Consider the following 22,274-nt stretch of genomic DNA (forward strand, 5'->3'; position numbering starts at 1 on the left):
TCTCGAGCAGAGCCATGAAAAGGGCTACTAGCTATGAGAATCTACTATTGAAACACTCTTAAAAATTGGCAAAAAACAAGGAAGCACTGAATTTCACATGTATCTTGCTGGGTAGCCCATTCCATGGTTACTGCTATTTTGCATGGCTCCATGTTTAATCCCTTGTGGAATTTATATATATTTAGGAAGTCGATGGAAGTGGAATTTTCAATTTTATGCCTCAGCATAGACCTATTTTTCATGGAGCCTCTCTAGAACATGTCACATCTGTTTGATGTGGAATCAAGATTCTCATAGTAAATATTATCCAGGTACTTGATGACAGGCTGATCTATCATACTGTGGAAAAGCTGTTGACTAAGCTATTTTAGATACCTCATCCCTCTGGATCCAGCCAGGTTGTTGTTTCCCTGGAGATGGTACATTCAGAAAGTACAGTCATTAGTGGCAAAGGATAGTGGTGTAATGAGCTCAGATCAGGACCCAGGGCTTAGCCAGTCACAATCAAATCATCAGGACAGTCCATCCCCTGAGGCTGCAGGGAAACAACCGCCACCTGTAGCAAGTTTGTATCAACGCCCTGGGCCAGCCAGTCCTAACTGGGTGACCAGGGTAACCAATCCCCTGAGGCCACAGGTAGCAGGCCTGCCTACCCCCTGATCCCTAACTGTTTGTCTGCACATTTTCAGCCTCCTCACAGGGAGCGACCTAGTGAAATATGGTGGAGATATGGACTCCAGTCTACCCTTGCAGCCTTACCCAAAGCCTTATGGCCTCAGAATAGGTTGACTACCTTCAGCAGGTAATTCAGCAGTTCCCGACCTTGTTGTCCAACTGCAGGAGAAAAAACAGGACTTGTTGGACCTCCTTGAGGAAGCATGGGCCCAAGCTGGCACCATGCAAGGGTTGAATGGGGTGCTACAGGCCCATATAGTTCCTCTGCAGCCAGACTGCTATCCTGTAGTCACAGCAGGACTCACCACTAGTGGCAGAGGCTTCTGCTCTAGCTACTCCCCTACATATCCTTGAGCGCAAGTGTCTGTACCCAGAGTGCTTCAGGGAGGACCTGAAGAAGTTCCTGGGGTTTCTGAATCAGTGCTGCCTCTGGTTCATACTTTGCCCCCATGCCTACCGCACAGATCAGGCCAAGGTGGGATTGTTTATCAGCCTGCTCATAGGGAGTTCCCTGGCCTGGGCATCCATGCTTTTGGATACCTTCAGTCCCCTCTTGAGTAACCTGGAAGGACTCTTGCAGGCTATATCCCAAATATACACAGGCCCTCTCCAGTCACAAATGGCAGAAGCAACCCTATAGTCCCCGCGGGAGGGCAGTTGGCCTGTGAGCCAGTATAGTGCAGACTCTCAGCAGTTGGCTGCTAAGATCACTGAGATTTAGACAGCCCACAGAAAATGTGCATGCCCCCAGTTTGGTCCGAGCATTCCACCAGGCCCATCCAGAGAAGCCTGGAGCCCAGAGGCTGCCCTAGAAAGGGGAAGTACTATAACAAGCTCAGGTCAGGTTGCAAGACCCTGCTAATCCCAGTCAAATCATTAGGCAACCTATTCTGTGCAGGGAAATAAGCCCCATGTGCAGCCAGCTTGGATCAGTGCCCTAGACCCAACCAGTCCTAACTGGGCAATCGAGGCAACCAGTCCCCTGAGGCCACAGGCAACAGGCCCCACCCCGGACGTGGTGCCTAACATGTGATTGTGTGTAACTGCTGATTTCAGAGCTCAGTAGTTAACATGGGGGCAGGGGCCCATCAGAACTAAAACTTTTTGTGTGTGCCAGTATACATCTGGATCATGCAGGACAAGTTAGAATATTTAGAAGTGAAGAGACCAGATTAAACAGACTGGCAAGCCCTGACAGAGTCCAGACCCATGAAATTCCTGGATGCCTCCAAAAAAACTGTGGTCCACTAAACAAAACTGCTCATAGCAGGATGGGAGAGCATTACCTAGAGCTAGAAGTATGATTGAGTAGGCAGCTTTTGGAAAATGCAGAAGGGGAGACAGTGGTTGAACCAAGATGTATGTGCATCTTGCCCAAACCTGACCCCTTTTTTTGGACTGGAATGAATTTCCTGAACTTCTAGGAACTCTTTACTTAAAAGTCAAAAAATAGCAAAATGGCCTCGCTCCCCACATGAGAGACATGAACCTTCCCAAACCCATCACCTCCCTTCTGGTGAGAAGGGAGTCTGTACAATGTCCACCTCCATCAAGATCCATTAGGGTTGGCCAGGTGCAGGCCAGAGCTTCATGGAGATACCTAGACAAGCCAGCCCATTCCTAGTGCCATTCACTCAAACTGCAGTCAGTCCAGATATGCACATCAATATATGAGTCCACCTTGGCAGGGGCTTCAATTCACATGAGCTTGTCTTTAATTTCTTCATTCAGGTCCTGGTAGAAGTAGTGGAGATGCACGGCTTAGTTCCACTGTGTATCTACAACTAAGCACTGGAATTCAGCTGCATTTCTAGCAACTAGTTACTGGCCTTGTCTGAAGATCTGCAAGGCTGCCTCTGCTGAGCACATAGTGCAGAACATCAGAGGAAACCTCCACAGTCTGAATGAAGTCCTTGCAGTTATTCAGCAGAGGCCAGGATCCTTCCAGGACCAGGGAAGCCTGGGCAAGCCCAGTCAATAAGCTAATTACTGTCACAATGCTGGCCTTGTCCATCAGATTAACAAGAGACGAGAACTGAATTTATCAAGCAGAGGTGCCTTCAGCTCACAAGTCAGTAGTTCGGTCAGAGTTGGCAGGATTAGAAAAAGTGCTTGGTTAGCCAGCTCTTTGTCCCTGAAGGGTATGGAACTATACATGCATGCCAGTGTTCAAAACTTGCAGAGCAATCTCTTGGGCTTGCAAATTGTACGTCCTGGCTGCCAAAGCTTAAAAATAAGGCACCTAAAAGGCCAATCTAGATTTTGCCATTTTTTTCCACTGTCTTCAATAGGTTCTGGGCCTAACCTGAAAACAAGAGTTGCAGAGAAGAAATTTTATTTCATAGAGGGGAAAATAGTTATTTCCAGGTCAAAATTATTAACTATTACATATAGAACACAGAACTTGGTTGGAAAGGTTTCATCTTCAGAAATTCTAAGGTGTTGTGTAAGTACAGCTTTAAGACGCATTGTGAAGCAAAGAAAGGAACTCAGTTCTTCAATAAGACTTAACCTTTATTTAAAAATTTCATTTAACAGAACTCTCCCAGTAATATGAGCATGAGTAATCAGCCTGGCACTCCCCGGGATGACGGTGAAATGGGTGGAAACTTTCTAAACCCTTTTCAGAGTGAGAGCGTAAGTATCTTTTTGACTCTTCTGTTTGGCAGACACTCAGTCACTAGTCTTATCATCTGTGTTATCTCTATATTTTTACTAGATCCTAATATTATAATAAGGATCTGCTGAGCAAACTGTTGTGCTAAATAACGTCAGTAAATTTAGAGCCAACAGACAGAGTTACTACAGAAATCCATGAGTAGTGGATGAAAATTAGATGTACATCAGTATTATCCTAGATTCACACACATACTTATTTGGTAATGAATGATGGGATGTGCATTTGGCAGTTAAAATGGGAACAGTATAGACATGAATATTCAGCCAGTCATTCAAAAGCAGTCTCTGAGGTAGGATGTGTCAGTTTGTGGCTGCCCAACTTTTCACCTTCCTTGATAGTATATTTTGTAAAGTAGGAATGTCTTTCAAAACATGATCCACACTTAAGTACCAGAACATCTATAAGATTTTATAAAAAGCCATGATGTGGTTTTAAGTACAGGAAAGCAAACTCCCCCTCTAGTGTTCATTATGTGACAAATAAGACTTTTCATAAAAGTGCCAGATCTTGAGGCTAAACAAATATTGTTTACAATACTAAACTATTTTAAATCAAGAAAATAGTGAAGAACATTTCATATCCAGGTGCCTAAAGTTAGATTTCTAAATCCATATTTTGGTTCCTATATAGAAATGGCCTGATTTTTCAGAAGTGCTGAGTAGCTTCGGAACTTGTATTCTGACTGGAATTAACTTCTGTCAGAACCAAGAGCAATTCCATTTATTATGCCACTGCAGAATTTAGCCCAGTTGCTATGAAGATTGAATGTTGTTTCTTCTAATTCATACCACAGCCAAAATCCTCAGCATGTTTTATGAAATTGATTAAATTTTTATTTTGCTTCTTCAACAAATATGAAGAATGATCAATTTTCTATATTTTAGCCATCCACTGTTCAATAACTTTGAACAAAAGGTCCTCACCTAGAGAGGTATGTTTCATAATTTGCAAAAGAGTAGCAACTAAACCGCATCAGATTTGATTTATAGTCATGGCAGTGCTTGACTCTAAATTCAGCTTACTCAACTTGTACTGTATGCCAACAATCTGACTGAACAGACAGAAGCCAGTCCACTAAACTAGGCTCATTAAAAGAGCAGCAAGTAGTATCAGTTATATGCCACAGAAAATATTGGTTCTCTCAGACATTCCTGTATACTTAATGGTTTTAGCTACTGGTTTTTTTACCTGAATCAATTCCTGATCTGGCTTGTAGAAGATTTTGCTATACCTCTTACTGTACTTCAAGATGCCTGTCTCACTCACAAGCCAGAGTTTAGTTTCTTGAGTCTCTTTCATGCTTTCTCAACCACCCCTGCTACTTCTTTTCTTGGCTACTTAGAAAGAATATTATCAGTGAGCTAAATTCTGAGTTCTTTCCTCAGGCAAAATTCCCATTCAGTTCACCAGGAGGTTTGAATCAAAATAAGGACAGCAGTAGTAGTGATAATGTGATTACTATTACTATGTTGTGGTATGATTGAATCATTATAATTACAATTATAAATAATTAATGTATATTTAATAAAATAATGCAAGTAGTAGTAGTATTAGCAGCAATTTGTACAGTACTTAATCTGTATGTAAACAAAGAATTTATTCCCTGGCCCAAATGCGTATGCTGTTGTTGCATACTCTGGTTGTAATCCAAAAAGCTTTAAGACTTTTCCTATCTTTAAACACCTGAGTGGTCCTTTTCAATGACTTACATGCTTAAGGCTTTATTGAATAAGCTTTGCCGAATCCAAGTGAGAGTCTGCAGCACCTGGCAAAAGCAAGACCCAAAACAGACAAGATCAACAAAGAAAAGGCGAGACCTCAGGCAAACTAGGTTTCCCCTGGTTAGTCTGTTCGAAGCAATTTGCATTAGAGCTAGGTACAGGCAGTCAAAAAGCCCAAGGCTGAATCATTTTAATCTTCGCAGGTTAGTCTACACTGCGTAGATTGAACTGATAAGCAAGTGAACAGACATTCAGTTTTGATTCTGGAAATGCAGTCACATGACTGCAGTGGCCCAGACCAGAAACTGCAGGGGGGTGGGAGGGTGGCACTAGAATACGCCTCTCTGCTTAGCTGGAGCATACAGTTTGAGCCAAGCCTAGCCCACCTGCCCTGCAAAGGGGTGGGGAGGGAGTGTTTATGGGGGAGGTGCAAAGCATCCTGGGGTGCTGGAGGACTGCTGAGTTAACTTGAATCTGGAGGGGATCTGGGACACAAGTTCAATAAACCGATTTAACCTAAATCAATTAAGTCTGATACTACATCCATCCAGGTTTATCTTAAACCAGTTTCGGCCATTTTGAAAGTGGTTTATGTGCACTTGAACTTCTGTTGTATCATAGAGTTGAATCAGTTCTGATCACTTATAATGGTTTATGTGTAATTTCTGTCCCTAGCCAAGAAGTATGACAACCAAAACACTGGTTCTGAAAACTTTGGAACCTGGAGAATAGGCAGACCCAGAGATTTATCCTTTAGCTGATTTCTAATTATGTATCAGCACGTAGAAAGGCAAAATTAATGTTTTTGCTATATCTCACAGACAATTCCAATTAAAAAAACAGTGAGACTACTGGAGGCTTTGTGGTATCTCATCAGTAACTTGTGATGAGGTACTGTTACTTTGAGGGGGACTGTAGCTTGAAACAGGGCTGCAGTTCAGTATGTGTTACGATAATAAGGCAATATAATGTGATGGCAGGATTTTCAGTTCATAGAAAAAGCATAATAACTGATATTGGATATAACCAACTTCTGAAAGATTAAGCCAAAGGCCTAATTTCATTTCAATAAGGCATTTTTCCAACACCTTTCCCCACAAGTGGTGAAATGCCAGCTCCAGTGGTGTGAACACCCAGGTACCATGCTCTGCAAGCATATCTGCCATCAGCTTATGCATATACCCTAAGTAGCCCCAGCACTGACTAGTGAAGAGCAAGTTAGGGCACTTAAGGAAGAGCTGCTATAATTGCATCAGCCAGGCAGTATCAGCAAACGCTAACATTTATTTTCTGCTCATGATTTACTTATTCATTTCATAAGTTTTGTTGTAATTTAGATGGAAAGAAATTTAAATATATAATTAATTATTGTAGCACAAACTGAACAACAGTCCTGACAAATTTAAAAGGATAAAAATAAAAGAGCAATGAATTGAAATTCAAATTCATTGTTTTGTTCCAGAAGCGAATGTAGTGGCCTGTAAAAGAATTGTTAAAATGTGGATTCCTCTTTTCCAGTACTCCCCTAGCATGACAATGAGTGTGTGATCCATTACCAAGTCTCCTCATGAAGACCGCAGTGAGTTGGCCCTCTTCAGAGAGCTACTACAGAAGAAAATTACTCGTCCCAGTGTACAGTTTAACAAAAGGATCTCAGACACAATCAGACCCACCATTTTTCCTACCATCTCCCCAGTTTTGTCAAGAAAGTGGGTCCAAAAATGATTCCAACAACTGTAAAGAGTGGCATAAGAGAACTGCCCAAGACTGAACTGCAAACAATTTTCTGTGTATGTACATGTACGGGTAGATGTATATATGTGTGCCTGTGTGCTTGTGTGTGCACTATATAGACATACACACACACACATACATATATAGACCCGCAGGACATTGTAAAATATTATCACATGACATCTTAAGTAGAAATAAGAAGTAGGGACTTTTATTCCATCTTTTTTTCACGTTTACATTTTAACTATTAAAATTTGCTTTCCCTCTCCCCTCCTGAACTGTTTTGTGCTGCATATATCACTGCTTTATAAGTTATTTTTTAAGGTGAACTCAAATGATAAATTGTCTGATTTTGTAAATGTCTGCCATTATGGATAGGAATAAAATTGCTTATAAGAGGGCTTTCATTAACTTGTGTTTGATACCAGTTATCCTGTGAATCACATTCTGTGCTGTCTCAAGAAATAGAAGAAAGCTCATTTTAATTTTTTGGAGAAATTTAATAATTTTTCATCAAGCCTTGGTGACATTTTTTATACTTTGCCTTTAAAAAAAGAAGCACTGATGGTTATTTTCTTCCTTAATTGAAGCCTAATTATCTGCAATATCTATTTTAAATGGAAGCCTGAATTTGATACAAGCTTCTTGGTTTATACAGAGTACTTTAAGGTTGCTGTAAGTGAGTTCCAGTTGCTATAGAATCTAGCAATAAAGTGTCAGGGCTGCTTCTGCCCTTGGAAATGAGTTTTCTACTTAGCATGATCTTCCGTAGGGGTGGTAGTTAGTAGAAATACAGTAGAATTCTTACTACTGAAACCTCCTTTTCTAACAAACTGCTGGCGTCCCTCCCTTTTCTACTGATTCTTAGCTGATTCCCAATTATCCATAGTCCTGATTGTCTTAACATACTTAGTGTCTCCCAAGCCATTCAGATAATCAGGACTCCACCGTACATGAATGTGTTACTTTTCACTAGAAATACTGGAACAGAACTTCTCAAAATCTTTCTGTATGTGTAATCATATAGGTAAACCAAAATACCTGAGCATTTCATGGTTATGACCCATGCTGAGAGCATTGGAAGGCTCAAGCCTTTCTGCCAGATATAGGATGTCAACAGAGGTCTGAACCCATTCTGTAAGGAGTTCAGTATACTGTATTTCAAAGCTGTGGAGATAGTGGAAAAAAGGAGAATGGTGACACAGCTTCCTTAACATTAAAAAAAAAAAAAAAGCCTTTTGAAGGAGACTCCCTTAAAGTGAAGCTCTAACTTCTGAGGACCTGAGGTTATGTTAAATTTAGTGCCCTATGACTCCCACCTTTCCCAAGAAAATGAAAGATTGCAGCTGTACATATGGTGTTAGGAAGGCTGATGTTCAGGATCTCAGGCACAAAGTGGCTGAATTAAACTCACTCTGCAGGTTTAGAACAAAGTTCTCATCTTTGCATGTGGAAGGTCCAGATACATAGGGAGAGAAGAGCATCAAGTACAGTGCTCATAGGAAGATTTATAAGGAGAATTTTTGCCCTTAAATTTTAATGAAGGGTTGCATGTAATGGGCTCAGTGGGCTAGCAAATCCCTGCATGTATATATAAATAAAGATATAATGTTTTTACTCCATTGCTGGCATTATACAAACACAAAACTCTTCTTAGATACCAGGTACCTTGAAATGTTGTTAACATTTTAAAGATTTTAAGAGAAAGTAATTTTTAGTTACAAATAATTTTTAAGATGACTTTAAATTAGGTGAAAGCATTCATACGTTATCACTGACTTTCTTCCCAATAATTATTATTTATTTTTTGAAAACAGGTCAATTTTTATTCTTTTGAAGGATCCCAGCAGCACTATGATCAATTTTACTTACACAAAATGCAAAATGAGACCTTAATCCTGCAAACACTTACACATGTATTTAACCTTATTACTGTGAGGAGTGGCAGGGATTTCAGTGGGGCAAAGTAAAGTGGGGTTGTGGCCTTAATATTTACCACATAAATGACAGAACTTTTTATGAGTTTTACATTATCAGCAACAGTTTAGTTTATAGTAGGGAATACACCTGAGCATTAAATAAAATTGTGCAATGTAGAGTACAGAATAGAAGTGCATCCTTTATTCAGTTTCCAGTGCTGTGTTTTTAAATGTAAAATCTTTGTCAAAATATTTTCTCATAATTTCACTCCAATAGCATGAGATGCTTCCAGATACATAGTGATTCTTTATCACCCTCCCTCCCCTGCCATGTCCCACTTGCAGCATGTCATCAACTTTGCATAACAGGATAGATCCTACACGATTCAAGTCATTCAAGTAAAAAATGGCAAAGAGGGCAGGATCAGCCCCTGCATCACTTCAGGTAGAATTACAGGGCAGGATCTTGCAGTGTGTTAAACATGTAAAATAACATTTTGCACTCAGGTAGCCAGCCTAATACATTTTGATGGGACCCAACATACGTGTGAGCTGTGTGAGGAGCCGGGCTCAGCTGGAGACAGCAGCAGTGGCAGCAAAACCAATTCCGCCTCCTTGCACCTGCTTCCAGGCTAGCAGGGAGTACCCAGGGCAATCAGGCAAGGAGGAAAAACTTGCTTGCTGCACTGCTGCCACAGCAACAGACAAGGAAACAGGGAATGGGAGGGGAGGGGAGATGCTGCTGAGCATAGAGGGGAAGAGAAAAGGTTCTGAGAGTGGGGAAGGGATTCTTACCTGCATTGGGAGGGTTATAAAGTCTTTGGCTGCTGTTTCCACAGCGTGGTCTGCCTGTCCCACTGTGAGGTGGGGGGAAGCTGGGAGTGGCAGTACAGCTACCCCTGCAGCACAGATTGCTGCTCCCACACCCACCTTTACACCCACCTGGATCCACCCATGCTTACATCTCTGCAAGATCAGGGCTGTAGCTATATTTCATTATCCAACCCATCTCTTGAGTTCTAATGGCACATTTCATCACACATAACTAATAATGATCACCACTACTCTCCCCTTGCTTTCATAGGGACTGAACTTGCAGGTGATCCGTTATTATACATGTGAATAAAGTTATGCATATGCATGTGGGAAAAACAATATTTATTTGCAATAAAAACACACAGGATATTATTTATGTGTGCTAAATATGCAATTAATACAAGGACAACTTTAGCTTTGAAAGTACTGTAGGGTTGGTTATTTGTTTGTTTGCTTGTTTTCTTGCATACTTTCCTTGCTTACAAAGTCCTTGTAGGAGTTTGCAATACTAAGAAAAAATGAACATGGCAAGAAAAATTACTTGAGAACTAACTTTTTTTCTTCCTACCTGTGTTTCTAATGCACTGGAAGTCTACATGCAGTGTAGCTGCTTTTGGTTTCTATGCTTATGCCTCAGCATTGCTGATAAGAGCAGACAGAACTTGTCCAGTACTAGGAGTAATGAGAACTCAACTGGAGCCAGGGAATTTTAACAGTGCATTTTAAGAGTTTTCTTTTTATATGTGTGATGAATAGGACATATTTTTCTTACCATTTTTTTTTCAATTAAATATTTTAAAATAGAAGAGGTGGAATCTCATATGGAATAGAAGAATCAGGGAGTAATGGATTTTCTTCCTCTATAGAAATTCCAGGAAAAATCCTGGCCCTCTAGAAGTCACTTGGAGTTTTGTCATTGACTTCAGTAGTGCCAAAACTTCACTTTCTTTGTGAATATGTGAAAAGTAACTTTCACATCTGTATCTTATTTTCACATGTAGATTTTGTGTAAACAATATTGCCCCTTTTGTGCTTATTAAAAAAGGAGGAAGAAAGGTAGCTGCTTGAATCACAAGTATATTATGTAGCCTGAAATGTACAATTTAAAGTATCTTAATATTTTTATATAGAAGTAAGGCATTTACATTATTTTACTAGTAATTTCTGATTATGAGGAAGAACTGAGATTAATTTAGAGCTCATGAAAAATGCTGCTCTAATAGCCCTTGGGACCCATTTTTTTTAGTTCCACACACCCCAGTAATGTGCTTCACCCTGGATCTGGAAGGACTTCTGCTTAAAAGTGAGAAAATAGTTCAGTCTCCTTTAAGTTGTTAGTCACTGTTGGCTGCATGCCATAGTTACCAATTTTCATTTTAAAACTTGCTCAGCTCATTATACAGAGAAACACAGTGACCAACTTTCAATTATACCCAACCTCTGCTGTGGCCCAGAAGGGCACCATATCCCATTGCCAGTTGCCAGCCCCCTGAGACATCCACTAACACTCTACCCTCCCACACATGCAAACACACACTTTTGCGGTTTAAAGCAAAATACTGTAGGATCATTATTTAGAATAATTCAAGTTAGGCAGAAGTGAAAGGAGGCCTCTTCTGCATGGATAGCAACCTGGAATCTCTTTATCAGAAGGATAACAGCCTCATTAAGTGGCTAAAACACATTTGAATTTTCCCCTGTCTCATGATTAGCAAATGAAATACTGTACGTAAGGAGGACTTGAAATTAGATGGGTAATTTAATGAGGGACCAGCTGTTACAATATTCAGAGTTGCACATTTTATTCTTTTTTCTCTCTACTTGATTAAATGAATTTTCAACTATTGCACTGATTTCTATGTCCTTGACCAGTAAATAATTTTTAAGCATTACAGTCCATTCCTCCAATTCCTAGACATCCTTCATATTTGCTGTTGTTGCTGTTAAAGGTGTTGGCTAAACTGTGCAAGATTTGTCCCTATGCATTTGAAGTGGAGAGTACCACAAATGTAAAAATTAATACATCGAGAAATTGTCAGTGTAGGTAACTATATCTTCCTTTAAATCATTCCAAGTAATAATACTTATAAGACCAGCTCCCATTTCAAATCAGTCTGGATTTGTGTGGAGAGTTTTAAAGATGAAATTCTTGCTGAAGTACATATATTCCAAATAAAAAATCATTTACTCCCTTTTCTAGAGTGACAATTAGTTTCTCTTCAAGCTGATGTTTGCAACAATTAAAATAGCAAATTATCATACCAAGGATCTAACTCAGTATTTCATGGTATAAAAGAAGATATAAAAAATTCCATTCAGTCCTCAAATTTAAGCTACTTCTAAATAGTGTGTGAAGCTTCCTCTTCTCCCCATCCCCAACAATATTGGCCTGGGCTTGCAGGCCCCTGCTCATGAAAGTTGTCTCACTGACACAATAATAGTCTCACATAACTCATATAATTATGTAACTCATATATCTTACATAAATGTGAGAGCTAAAGGTTTGCTGGATTGCACCCCGAACTGCACCTCCAATGTTTATTTAACATATGATCTTATTCAGCAGGTGCCTACCCTTGATGTGTACACAGCAGATTGAAAGGGCATGTTACAGTCAACCAAATGATGTTTCAAGCTGAAAGAAAAAGGGAGAATCGGATGAGCTCTTCATATCCACCAAGCATTGCTTGAGTGCATGCATTCATTCATTTTCGGTTTCATAATCTTGATATCTTAAGTGACAGTAATAAATTTAGAATTCACTGAAGGACCATCCACTCAGAGACTTGTTAAAAACCCTGATCCTACGAACACTTGCACAACTTTTTTTTATTTAAGGCGTGCGAGTGCTTAATTTAAGCACCTGAACAGTCTAATTGAAGACAATGGGACTACTCAAATGCATGTGTATGTATTTGCAAGAGCCTGAAATATTAATTATTGAGTCTTCTCTGAAATTTTAGCAATCCCCAGGTGTACTTATGCATTAACATCGTTGATGTCTGGAATAGGAGTTTGCTTTCTTCTGTTTCTTAATTTATTAGACAACTATCCAGTGCTACCTAAAACATTTCTGTGAACTTGCCCTCTCATTTTGTTTCAAATTGTTTATTCACCTCTATTAAAACAACTAAAAGCCTTGCACTATATATCCAAACTCATATTTGGTCACTGTTCATAATTTAAGTTTAAAATATGTAAGGAAGCCTCTCATGAAAAGGAAAAACTTTCCATAAAAATGTATAAAGGTGTTTGCCCTTTCCTGGGTACATGTTTTTACATTTAATAAAAATACAGTTTTCATTTGTAACCTGAAACTTTCAGTTTTTGGCCACTAATTTATGTGTGCAAAAGAGGTTGAGAAAACAAATTTCATTGTTTCATTTGGATTCAGCATAAGAAATACTTGCTGGATGAGAAACCAGCTCAAAACAAGATTTACTCCATTGTCATTATGAATAAGGAAGTTGGATTTTATGCTAAACAGTACCTAACCTTCAAAAATAAGATTCCTGTTATCAAACTTATAGGAAGTTATAAGGGCTCTATACACAAATATATGAATTTCATATGCATACTCTATTTATTTTATAATTATGTACAATAGATGGCCTGGTGCAGCCAGTTAGCTCTGTAAGTTTGTGTCTTTAAAGCAAGCAAAACTGAAAGATACAAATTGGACACCCTGGCATGTTCACAGAACTTGGTAAGTAGTGGAAGAGGTATCCACTGAACTCCAGGTATTCTCATGCTACCTTATTCTCTTATATTTATCATTACTCACTGTAAGGTTACATGGATCTGGGAGCTTCCTCCAGATTTTTGTATGCGCAAAAGAGAATGTTCAGTTCCATTTTAGTAGCACCAAAATTGTAGCGGCAGTAGCCTGAGGAACATCAGGAGAAAACATGGGTGATTTGAACAAGTTTTGCACTTTTTCAGTAAATGGAACATAAGAGAACTGAAAATAAATGAAAAGTTGGATTTAATTTTTTGGGCCACACACCAATAATTACGCTGCCCCAGCACAGAAGGATATGCTAAGTTACTTTTCTGTCAAAACAGTGTTTGCACCAAATATGATAAAATGATTAGCCCTACAAATTGGATCTTCCTGGTGGCTAATCTTGTTCCTTTTTTTTCTCCTCTCATTAAGCTTACACTTTCCAACTATTTACAGCAGGCCAGCTGCAAACTGTGTTGCAAGAACAATTTACACAAAATCCATGCAAAATGTTGTTTGCATTTGTGAATAGAGCCCTAACTGTAAATAAATTATTTCATCTGTCAGAAATGTCGCATTAAACTTTTTTTGTGTGTGTAAGAACCATCGTGTCATTTAAGGGCAAGATCCTGGAAGCTGCTCATAGTCCTCAGCTCTGCAGATCAGGGCAATTAGCATCTCACAGGATTGGGTTCCAGATCAGACAAGAGACTATTTTTCTATTTTTGTAAATGGCCTGAAATAAAAATTGCAGTTTGCCATACAAACTGGGGAGGAAAGCAATTCTAAACAATAGGCATTCAATTGAAATATAATTATAGAATGCTTTTTATGAAAATTGTCCTCATAATGCACATGATTCAAGAAGTGCACATTATCAGTCATAAGCTACTTAACAGACATCAACAGTGCTGATGGACAAAATTCTGTAAATGGCTACTTCTTTAATACAGAGATACAAGCTAAATTGCTTACAGATCCCAGTGGGACACTACTAATGTAAATCAGAGGTCCCTCTCTTGATCAAGATACAGCATTGCTTATTGGGACCTGTAATCTCCACAGGCCCCACCTCTTTTATAAATGAAGGATGGACAAGTTTGAGTACCCTTCCCTCCAGAAAACTAGTCTAATAGGGAGAATGCATACATATTTATAATGTTATAATGTTTACAGGAAACTAAAAGTGATATTTTTTGAAATTTGACTTTTAAACAATATTGCTAAGAAACTTCAAATTTAAAAGTACTAGTAAAGTAATTCCCATTTCTCAAGAACTCGCAGAGGTTTTTTTGGTTTACCACGTTTTAGATGTTTCTTTAAAAAAAATTATTTCGTAGGCAAAATCTGAAGTATAACATTAAGCAACAATTTAAAAGTGGAAGTCAGAGCTTTGGGGCATGGGAGAGTTGCAATTTCTAAAAAAATTCTCATAAGATTTTTGTTTCAGGACAGAAAGGAGAATCCTTGCAAGAAACTTCAATACACTCCTAGTGGCAATTAAAGAAATGAAAATCACAGTGCTTGAAATGTGCAAAGACCAGCTTTGATTTGTCTCCTTTTTGTGGCAAGTATCTCCTTGCAAAAAAAAAACCCATTGTGATGTGTCTACTTTGTGCAGGTCTGTCTTTTTTAAAAAAAGAAAAACTTTATACAGATTGCCCTTTCAAGCATCTGGCAACATCTGCTTCTGATGTGGGGAAAGAGAACTTGATGCCTAGTGCATAAGGTCTATTCAATTTACTTAGTGTAATAAACTATTATCAGCTTACATTGCACAAGACACTCTGGGTAGGAAATGCATTTTTTAATGTTGGCATTTGAACATCAGTAATCGTGCATATTCTGTAAATTATTGTAGGTTTTGTGTAAGAAACCTTGTCACCATTGCTTAATACTGTAAACTGTTTTAAAGCAAGAGGTGGCTTTTGATTGTACGGCCATGTGTATTATATAGTACAGTAGTACTTGTCCTGTCATCAAAACTTGCTGTTCACATACGGTTAAAGACTTGTTAAGCACGCTCATTGGTTTCAGAATGTAGTGCACACCATGCATGTATCAGCTATTAACAGGAACATGAAATCAAATGTAATACAGAAAAATTCACCATGGTTGGTGTCTTTTAGAGTGTGAAGTTAGACTTGAGCAAGCAAAGGCTAGCTGCAGTTTTAACAGGTTTTCATGCGGGATATGCATCTGTGTGCACTGTCTAGTTTAGGAGAAACATGCCCCCTCCCCCATAACACAAAGACTGAGTACAGTCAGACTGTGTGAAGGAACTACTTGAGGATGAAATGTCCTTCACCACTGCTTGCCCACCTAAGGCAGGCTACAGGACTGCAATACCGTACCTCATACCCATTGTTCTAGCCTGCAAGATTTCTTGCCATATGGAAAGAATGCCATATGGAGCTGGTGTTTTCTCCTGCATGCTCTGTACATATCCCCTGCACCAGAGCAGGGCTTCTATCCCTCATCTATGAAGAGAATATCGACTTAAATAAGACTTATTCAGGTGGATTTGAAGCAAACAAACAACCTCCTTGACCTGCCTCCCCCCCCCCCCGAACCCACCCAAGCTTTCCCCTTATTTTTGCTACTTTACAGAGTATAATCAAGACCTGAAATGGTGAAAGTTTGTACTCGTGCTTGGAAATTAAATCCTGTCGAGGGAGGAATACTTTATGACTGGAGAACTAGTAAAAAAGCTGATGGCATGAGCCAAGAAAACTGAGCCATTAAGAGGAAAAGGGATTGTTACTCAGATCATTTAAAACTCTGTTTTTATTTGTGTTAATTAACAGCTATTTAACTTAAATGACTAATTAGCATTTTGAGTAAAAGGAGCTTTTGTTAAATATGTTGCACCTTCATCTTTCATTTAAGATGTTAGGAGCTCAGAATAAACATCCTTTATATCTCCTACTGGCTCTCCAGATGAAACCAAGGATAAAGTCCTGATATTTCTAAGGTTAAAAAAAAAAAACCTTTAATAAAATCCTTTCAGACATTCTTCCTCCCCCATAATCAGGGCAAAAAGAGTACAAGCCCAATTTTTCAAAACAAAAAAAAAATCCTTGCAGTTCCCATTAAACAATTAGGGGCATCACTGAGAGAGAATGGCTTCCCAAAATTGAGAGTGAACACAATATTTAAACCTAATTTTAAAAAGAAAGTAAAATCCTAGTATAATGTTCAAAATAAGCAGGAATGTAATTTGAGAAAATAATGAAGAAAATTCAGAAAGCACAATCCTAATTCCAAACAACTCTGAACAAATACGTTCAAGTGAATATAAAATCAAAATTGCTAACATCTGGGCTCTCCATAAATTTGCTGTCCCTAGACAATCTACCCCAGTTCTCAGTACTTGTTCGAGTAGGTGATTGCTGCTACAAAGAATCAATTTCACACTAACTCAGTTGAAAAACTCGAAAGTCCAAAACTTTCAGACACAAGTCTTATAAATATCATGCAGACTAGAGAACCTTGTTTTAGAATAGAAAATTGTTGTGGTGCAAATCTCTCCCGACCTCATTTGTGGTTGTCTTTTAAAAGCAGCTTCTTAAATCATTTCTGGAGGCCACCTGTGTTGACCAAAGAACAACAAGCTGTCTGACATTGATTGCTTCACTCCTCTAAGCGATTTAGTCATTTACTTTCCTACCTGCAACTCTGCAAAAGGGTTGTTTCCAGAATACATCTATGTTTGAATCTGGGCAGAATGCTTTAGAAAACACATCTTCTGTGTAAGAGTTCTCCTCCCTTAAAACTTGTTTGTGAAATGTTCCTCAGCTCTTTACCAGCTACTTCAAGCGCTGAGAGTTTTGGTATTATCTCAGAAAGCTGCAACCTTATTATGACTGTGATGATGCATTTATATATTGAGAAAGACCTGTCATCAGTTGTCTAAGAAAGCCCAGAACATAGCATAAACACTGTGAATCCCTCATATGGAGGGAAGCCTCCCTATGGAGAGGTCAATGAGGGGACATTTTCATGACTTCGGTAAAGCCAAGTTTTACCCTCTGGAAAAATTGTGGCAAGTTAGAAAAGGGGCAGAGATGTGGCCAACAGGTCTATGAACTGTATGGGTCAACTGACCACAATGCACATCTGGGGAGACATCCATGAGCAGCAAGGCTGCTCTGACACACTAATTCCAGCATGTCGGAGCAGACTCTATTAATTGAATCTGCTGGAGTGTGGTAATTACCGTGCTCCAGCAGCCTCCAGCGTTTCACGTATCAGCATTCACACACTTCAAAATGGTGGCATGCGTGCTTTATCTAAAGCTCGTTCTACGAACCTTAGATAAAACGCCCCTGCTGCCATTTTGAAGCCTGGGAACACAGGTACACGAGACGCTCCAGGCACTTTACTTGGAGTGGCTCTCAGAGCCACTTTAATTAAAGCGCCATCCCCCACCCTCCTGGAGCTTGTGTAGAAACACCGTCAGAGAACAAGGGACGCTATTATGCCAGTAGTTTATAATAGTAATCCTGGATCAATTCCATGGGCATTTCAGAGTATCCATCCAGGTTTGGGTTCCTATACAGACATACAAAACACAGTTTTGTGGCTTTATACAAGTGTGGGGGGAAATTTTACCTCATAGCAAAACTCTGAGGAGTAGGAATTTGTGAGAATATCATTTGATTTTCTATTATTTTCAATCTGGCATCTAGTAACCTGACTACCATACTGTTTTATATCATGCTTTCTTAATAATTTTTATTTGAATATTTCTGGAAGCCATTACCCTCTTTTTAAGAATGCCAATATTAGTTTAAGTATGTATTTCTATTAATGATCTTTGACTGCCAAAGTTTTATTCATCTTAAATGGCATATGGAGGTACCATTATGCTATGTACCAATAAGCCGATTATGTTTGTTGCTGTTTAAGTTCAGACTAATCTGGTCATTGTATCTAAGAAGTTAATGTGTATCCTTGTTTTAAATTAATTTTTTATAGTAAGATGTCCACATTTCTCAGAAATAAGTCTTGACAGAAGGGAAAAAAGTGGGCTGTTTCATTAAAGCGCAGTGGTTTAGCTGCTCATCACTTAGGATTTTGAGAACACAAGTAGTAATGGCAGTTAGTACTTTTCACAGTATTTCTTATATACTTTTTTCTCATGCAGATTTGGAGATGAGGAAGTCCTAGGGTTTTGATGGGTTAGTTCTACTGGTGGCCATCACTGCATGGGCTGACAGACTGTCTTCAGGTCATATTCAGTGTTGGACCCTAGAGCCAGCACCAAACCAAAAACCTTGAGATTTTCCTCTTATTCTAGTTCCACTGCTATCTCTCTGTTCTGTCTTTTAACACTATAATAATTATTGTAGCACAAGCTCCCTCTGTAACAAGTTGATGAAGAGCAGAGGTTGAAAAGAAGTGAAGCTTATCATTCATACTATCAGCTTCCTAATGCACCCAACCTCTCACAGCCAGGGCCTTGAGATGCAGTCTGCTTCTGAACTTGGCTTATCACTTCATCAAGCAGGAGTAGATTTCATTTTATTTCATAAGTCTAAGAGCAGCTGTATTGATATGTTCACTTTGTTTTCTGAATTGCAAGCCATTCTGTATTGAAAATGATTGTGCACATTGTCTAGCAATGAATGAAGAGTTGGAAATAGCTATTTATTATGTGCTAATATACTCCCTGCTTACCAGTTAGATATTTCAAGTACTGAACTCCAGCAAAAAATGCTGTTCAAGAATCATCTTAATTTTAATATTACACTCACATGAGAATGAGAATATTTCTCTTGCTATTTCTGAATTTCAGTGATTTTTGGAGAAAAGAGGAAATGGCCCAAGTTCGTGATGGGAAAGGTTACGGTGGTAACAGTTAATTAACTAATTTTCAGATGCATCAGAGTAGCAGGATCCATTCTGTCTATCAGTTGATATACTTCTAGCTGCCTTGGTTATTCCACATTCTTCCCTTGTGCTTACTAAAGCATTTTGACATTCTATAGACATAGAAGATGACACAGCCAACCTGTCAAGGTGCATAGAAATGTAGCAATTACTAAATTACATTATTTAGCAATCATTTATTTTCCGTGTTAAATTTTAAACTTACCTGTATGTATTTTTATTATTATTATTTCAGCATTATAAGAACTTGAGAAAGTTTGGGCATAAAAAAGATCTTCCATATGTAGCAAAAAAAGATTTATAATTTACATTAAATGTAAGCTTGTACCATACCTTCTACATTTCCTGTGCCTTTAATATATGTATCTTTGAGTCGGCAAACTTCTTCCCCTTTCTTTGATTATTCTGTTATATCAAAGATATGCTGTATTTAATATAGTAACATCTGACATAACGAACATTTGAGGCTCACTGGATTAGTCAGAGCTAACATTTCTCATTTCAGATGCCATATTTTTCTTCACAGGATCATAAAGCAAAAAGACATCATGCAGGCATTAGCTTTTCTATTACCCATCCATATGACTTCTTATAGAGAAATTAAAATTCTGTTTTCTCAACACACACTCCATTCTGCATCCCTTGTTCTCACAAAACTCCAGTGACTTAAAACTTATCACTGACCTGAGTAGGAATTTTGGGAACACAGTGAATGCAGGATCAGCTGTTTAGCAGAAGTGTAGGCTGCTCTGTGTCTTTTCAGCAATCATAAATGTAGCATTTACTGACTTCTTTCTAGTGAAAACACTGAGCGTGCTTAGCACTTAAACAAGTTTCTGAGACATGAGTGTCAGACTATATAATTGCATCTCATCTAATTTTGACACTTAACCACTAATATTTGATGAGGCCTGAATCTCAATAGTAACTACATGCTCTGATTATGATATACCAACTAAGAGCAAAAACTGAAATCTGAGCAGTCTGCTTTAGCATTGCAGATACCTTTAAAATGTGACTGTGAAAATATTTTTAAAAGTATCTGATGCTTGGCTTCCTTTACCAACCAAAATGATCTACAGCCTTCTGCACTGTGAAAGGCAACCTCTGCTGGCAAATACAGGTTTTACACCTGCCCAACTTATTATCAGAAACTTCATCCAAGCCATAGAAGCCATTCATTTTATTTGTGTTTGTGTAATCAAAGCAATTAGGGACAGAAACTCCAGGTGTGAAGGAGTAACTCTATCCACCATTTGACTCTTTTTTTTTTCTCTCTCATTTGTGGGAGGTCAGTGTTTTTTGGGTTTGTTTGTTTTTCATTTTCTTAAGTTATAGCTGTATCTTTTTAACACAGAACAGTCTAAGAACTGTTAGACTGGGCTGATGGAACATAGCATTAGAAAGTGGAAGATTCACTTTGGTAAAAAGGTGTAACACATGCCAGTAGGGAAATGCATACGTCCAAATAGTTTTGATACCAAGACTACAAACCAAGATGGTAAGAGTTATGTAAAGATTTGACAACAGAATCTATCCTCCAGTGTTTGGGTTTTTAAACTTTTGTCATTTATATTTTATTTTGGGAGAGAGGAGCTTGGGGAATGTCAGACCACATGAGAAATTTTAGAAATATATCACTCAGCAATCATTTTATAAAGTTTAACTTCAAAATGCACTATGATTTATTATAAAAAATATATTTTCTTCTGCTTGCAGACATGGTTGTTCCATTTTGTGATACGTTAAACTAAGCAGTTAATTTGGTGCACTGCATAGCTGCATGAATTCATCACGTGTACATACATACCTGTGCAGCATTATTTTGGGTTTTGTATTTGAATTTGCAGTATTGATTATTTTTGTATTTACTTTGCCTCTGTTATTGGAATTGTAGTAAACATAATTTATACATATGATTTTACAACTGTTTTGCAACTGAGAAGTCTTTAAATTGTAAAGTTTTATTGATGGAAACTCATTAAAATGGTATAAGAATTATATTAACAATTGTTTTGTGTTTTAATGCTCTCTGTACATAAATATATGTCTATTTATCTGTTTAATGGTGCTTGTGTCTTGCAATTTTGGATACATTTTAGAATAAAGTTTCATTTTACAAGAATAAGTTGTACTTTCAAAAGCTGTGTCAAAATAACATTTTTTTTCCAGGAAAAACTAAAGTAATAACCACTTTAACCTCAGAACCTCATTAATGTCAAGAAGTAAAAAATGTGCTTCAATAATATGGAAGAGTCTACTACTAAACAGGCATTATTATATGTACTGATTTATTTAAAGAATTGATGTCCAATAGCTAACCCATCACCCAAAAGATCCATTGTAATAATGTGTCCTGCATCTGCTGAATCCATCAGTAATACACAGTTTTTAAAGGCTTTCTATACTTGTGATAATGTCATGCTTATCATTTTTACTGTAATTTTCCCAAGGCATAGTAGAACTTTCTGATCCCATTTATATATGTTTAAATATTGCGTATTTTGAAGAATGAACTTGTACCAAGATTCCAGATTAGAATCCCCTAAACATTGAGGAAACTTAGATTTTAGGCTCTCTAGTGAACTGAACCAATATCCCTTAAATCTACTAGAATAATTTCAAATTTGGGGTGACATTCAGATCTGGATAACAATGTTGTTCCAGTTTATCTATGTAACTTGAAGACTAACTACTGTTGCTCTCTAGTTTTCCTGGCTTTACTTTTCATAAGATTTATCTACATCTGATACAGAGCTCATCTTTTATTAATAAATGCATTACTCCTTCTGCCACAATTTCTCTGAAGGCACTCTGCTGTGTCTTGTACTTCAGAGCACTCCTGAGATATGCTATTATACAGTACAAAGCTTTTAAAATCATGTTGCTTCAATTACAAATGTATGTTATCAGGAGGCAAAAATCATATATCTCATTTTTCTTTGTAACCATTTATAAAACAAAACAGCACCTGTTTTTTTATATATTCCACGCAAAAAGCCACAAGTCCATTGGTGACAATCATCCCTTGACTGTACAAACCTTTTAAATTGCATTAGAAAAGAATTTTATTGAAAGGTAACCATTTTTCTAATTCTGTTAGCCATAGT

General features: G+C 38.1%; 1 protein-coding gene across 3 annotated transcripts in view; it reads left to right on the forward strand.

Annotated features, from left to right (window-relative positions):
• Positions 1–21,167, forward strand: part of SSBP2 (single stranded DNA binding protein 2) — a 333,271-nt gene extending 312,104 nt beyond the window's left edge. For all 3 annotated transcript variants that reach the window (XM_059725068.1, XM_059725067.1, XM_059725069.1), the window contains 2 exons: positions 3,214–3,312; positions 6,595–21,167. In XM_059725068.1, the coding sequence (XP_059581051.1) occupies positions 3,214–3,312; positions 6,595–6,624 (129 nt within the window). In that variant the 3' untranslated portion in view covers positions 6,625–21,167. The remainder of the gene's footprint in view (positions 1–3,213; positions 3,313–6,594) is intronic.
• The last annotated feature ends 1,107 nt before the right edge of the window (positions 21,168–22,274 follow it).

The sequence above is a fragment of the Alligator mississippiensis genome, chromosome 3 (genome assembly GCF_030867095.1).
Source record: "Alligator mississippiensis isolate rAllMis1 chromosome 3, rAllMis1, whole genome shotgun sequence".
In the NCBI taxonomy this organism is placed as follows: domain Eukaryota; kingdom Metazoa; phylum Chordata; order Crocodylia; family Alligatoridae; genus Alligator; species Alligator mississippiensis.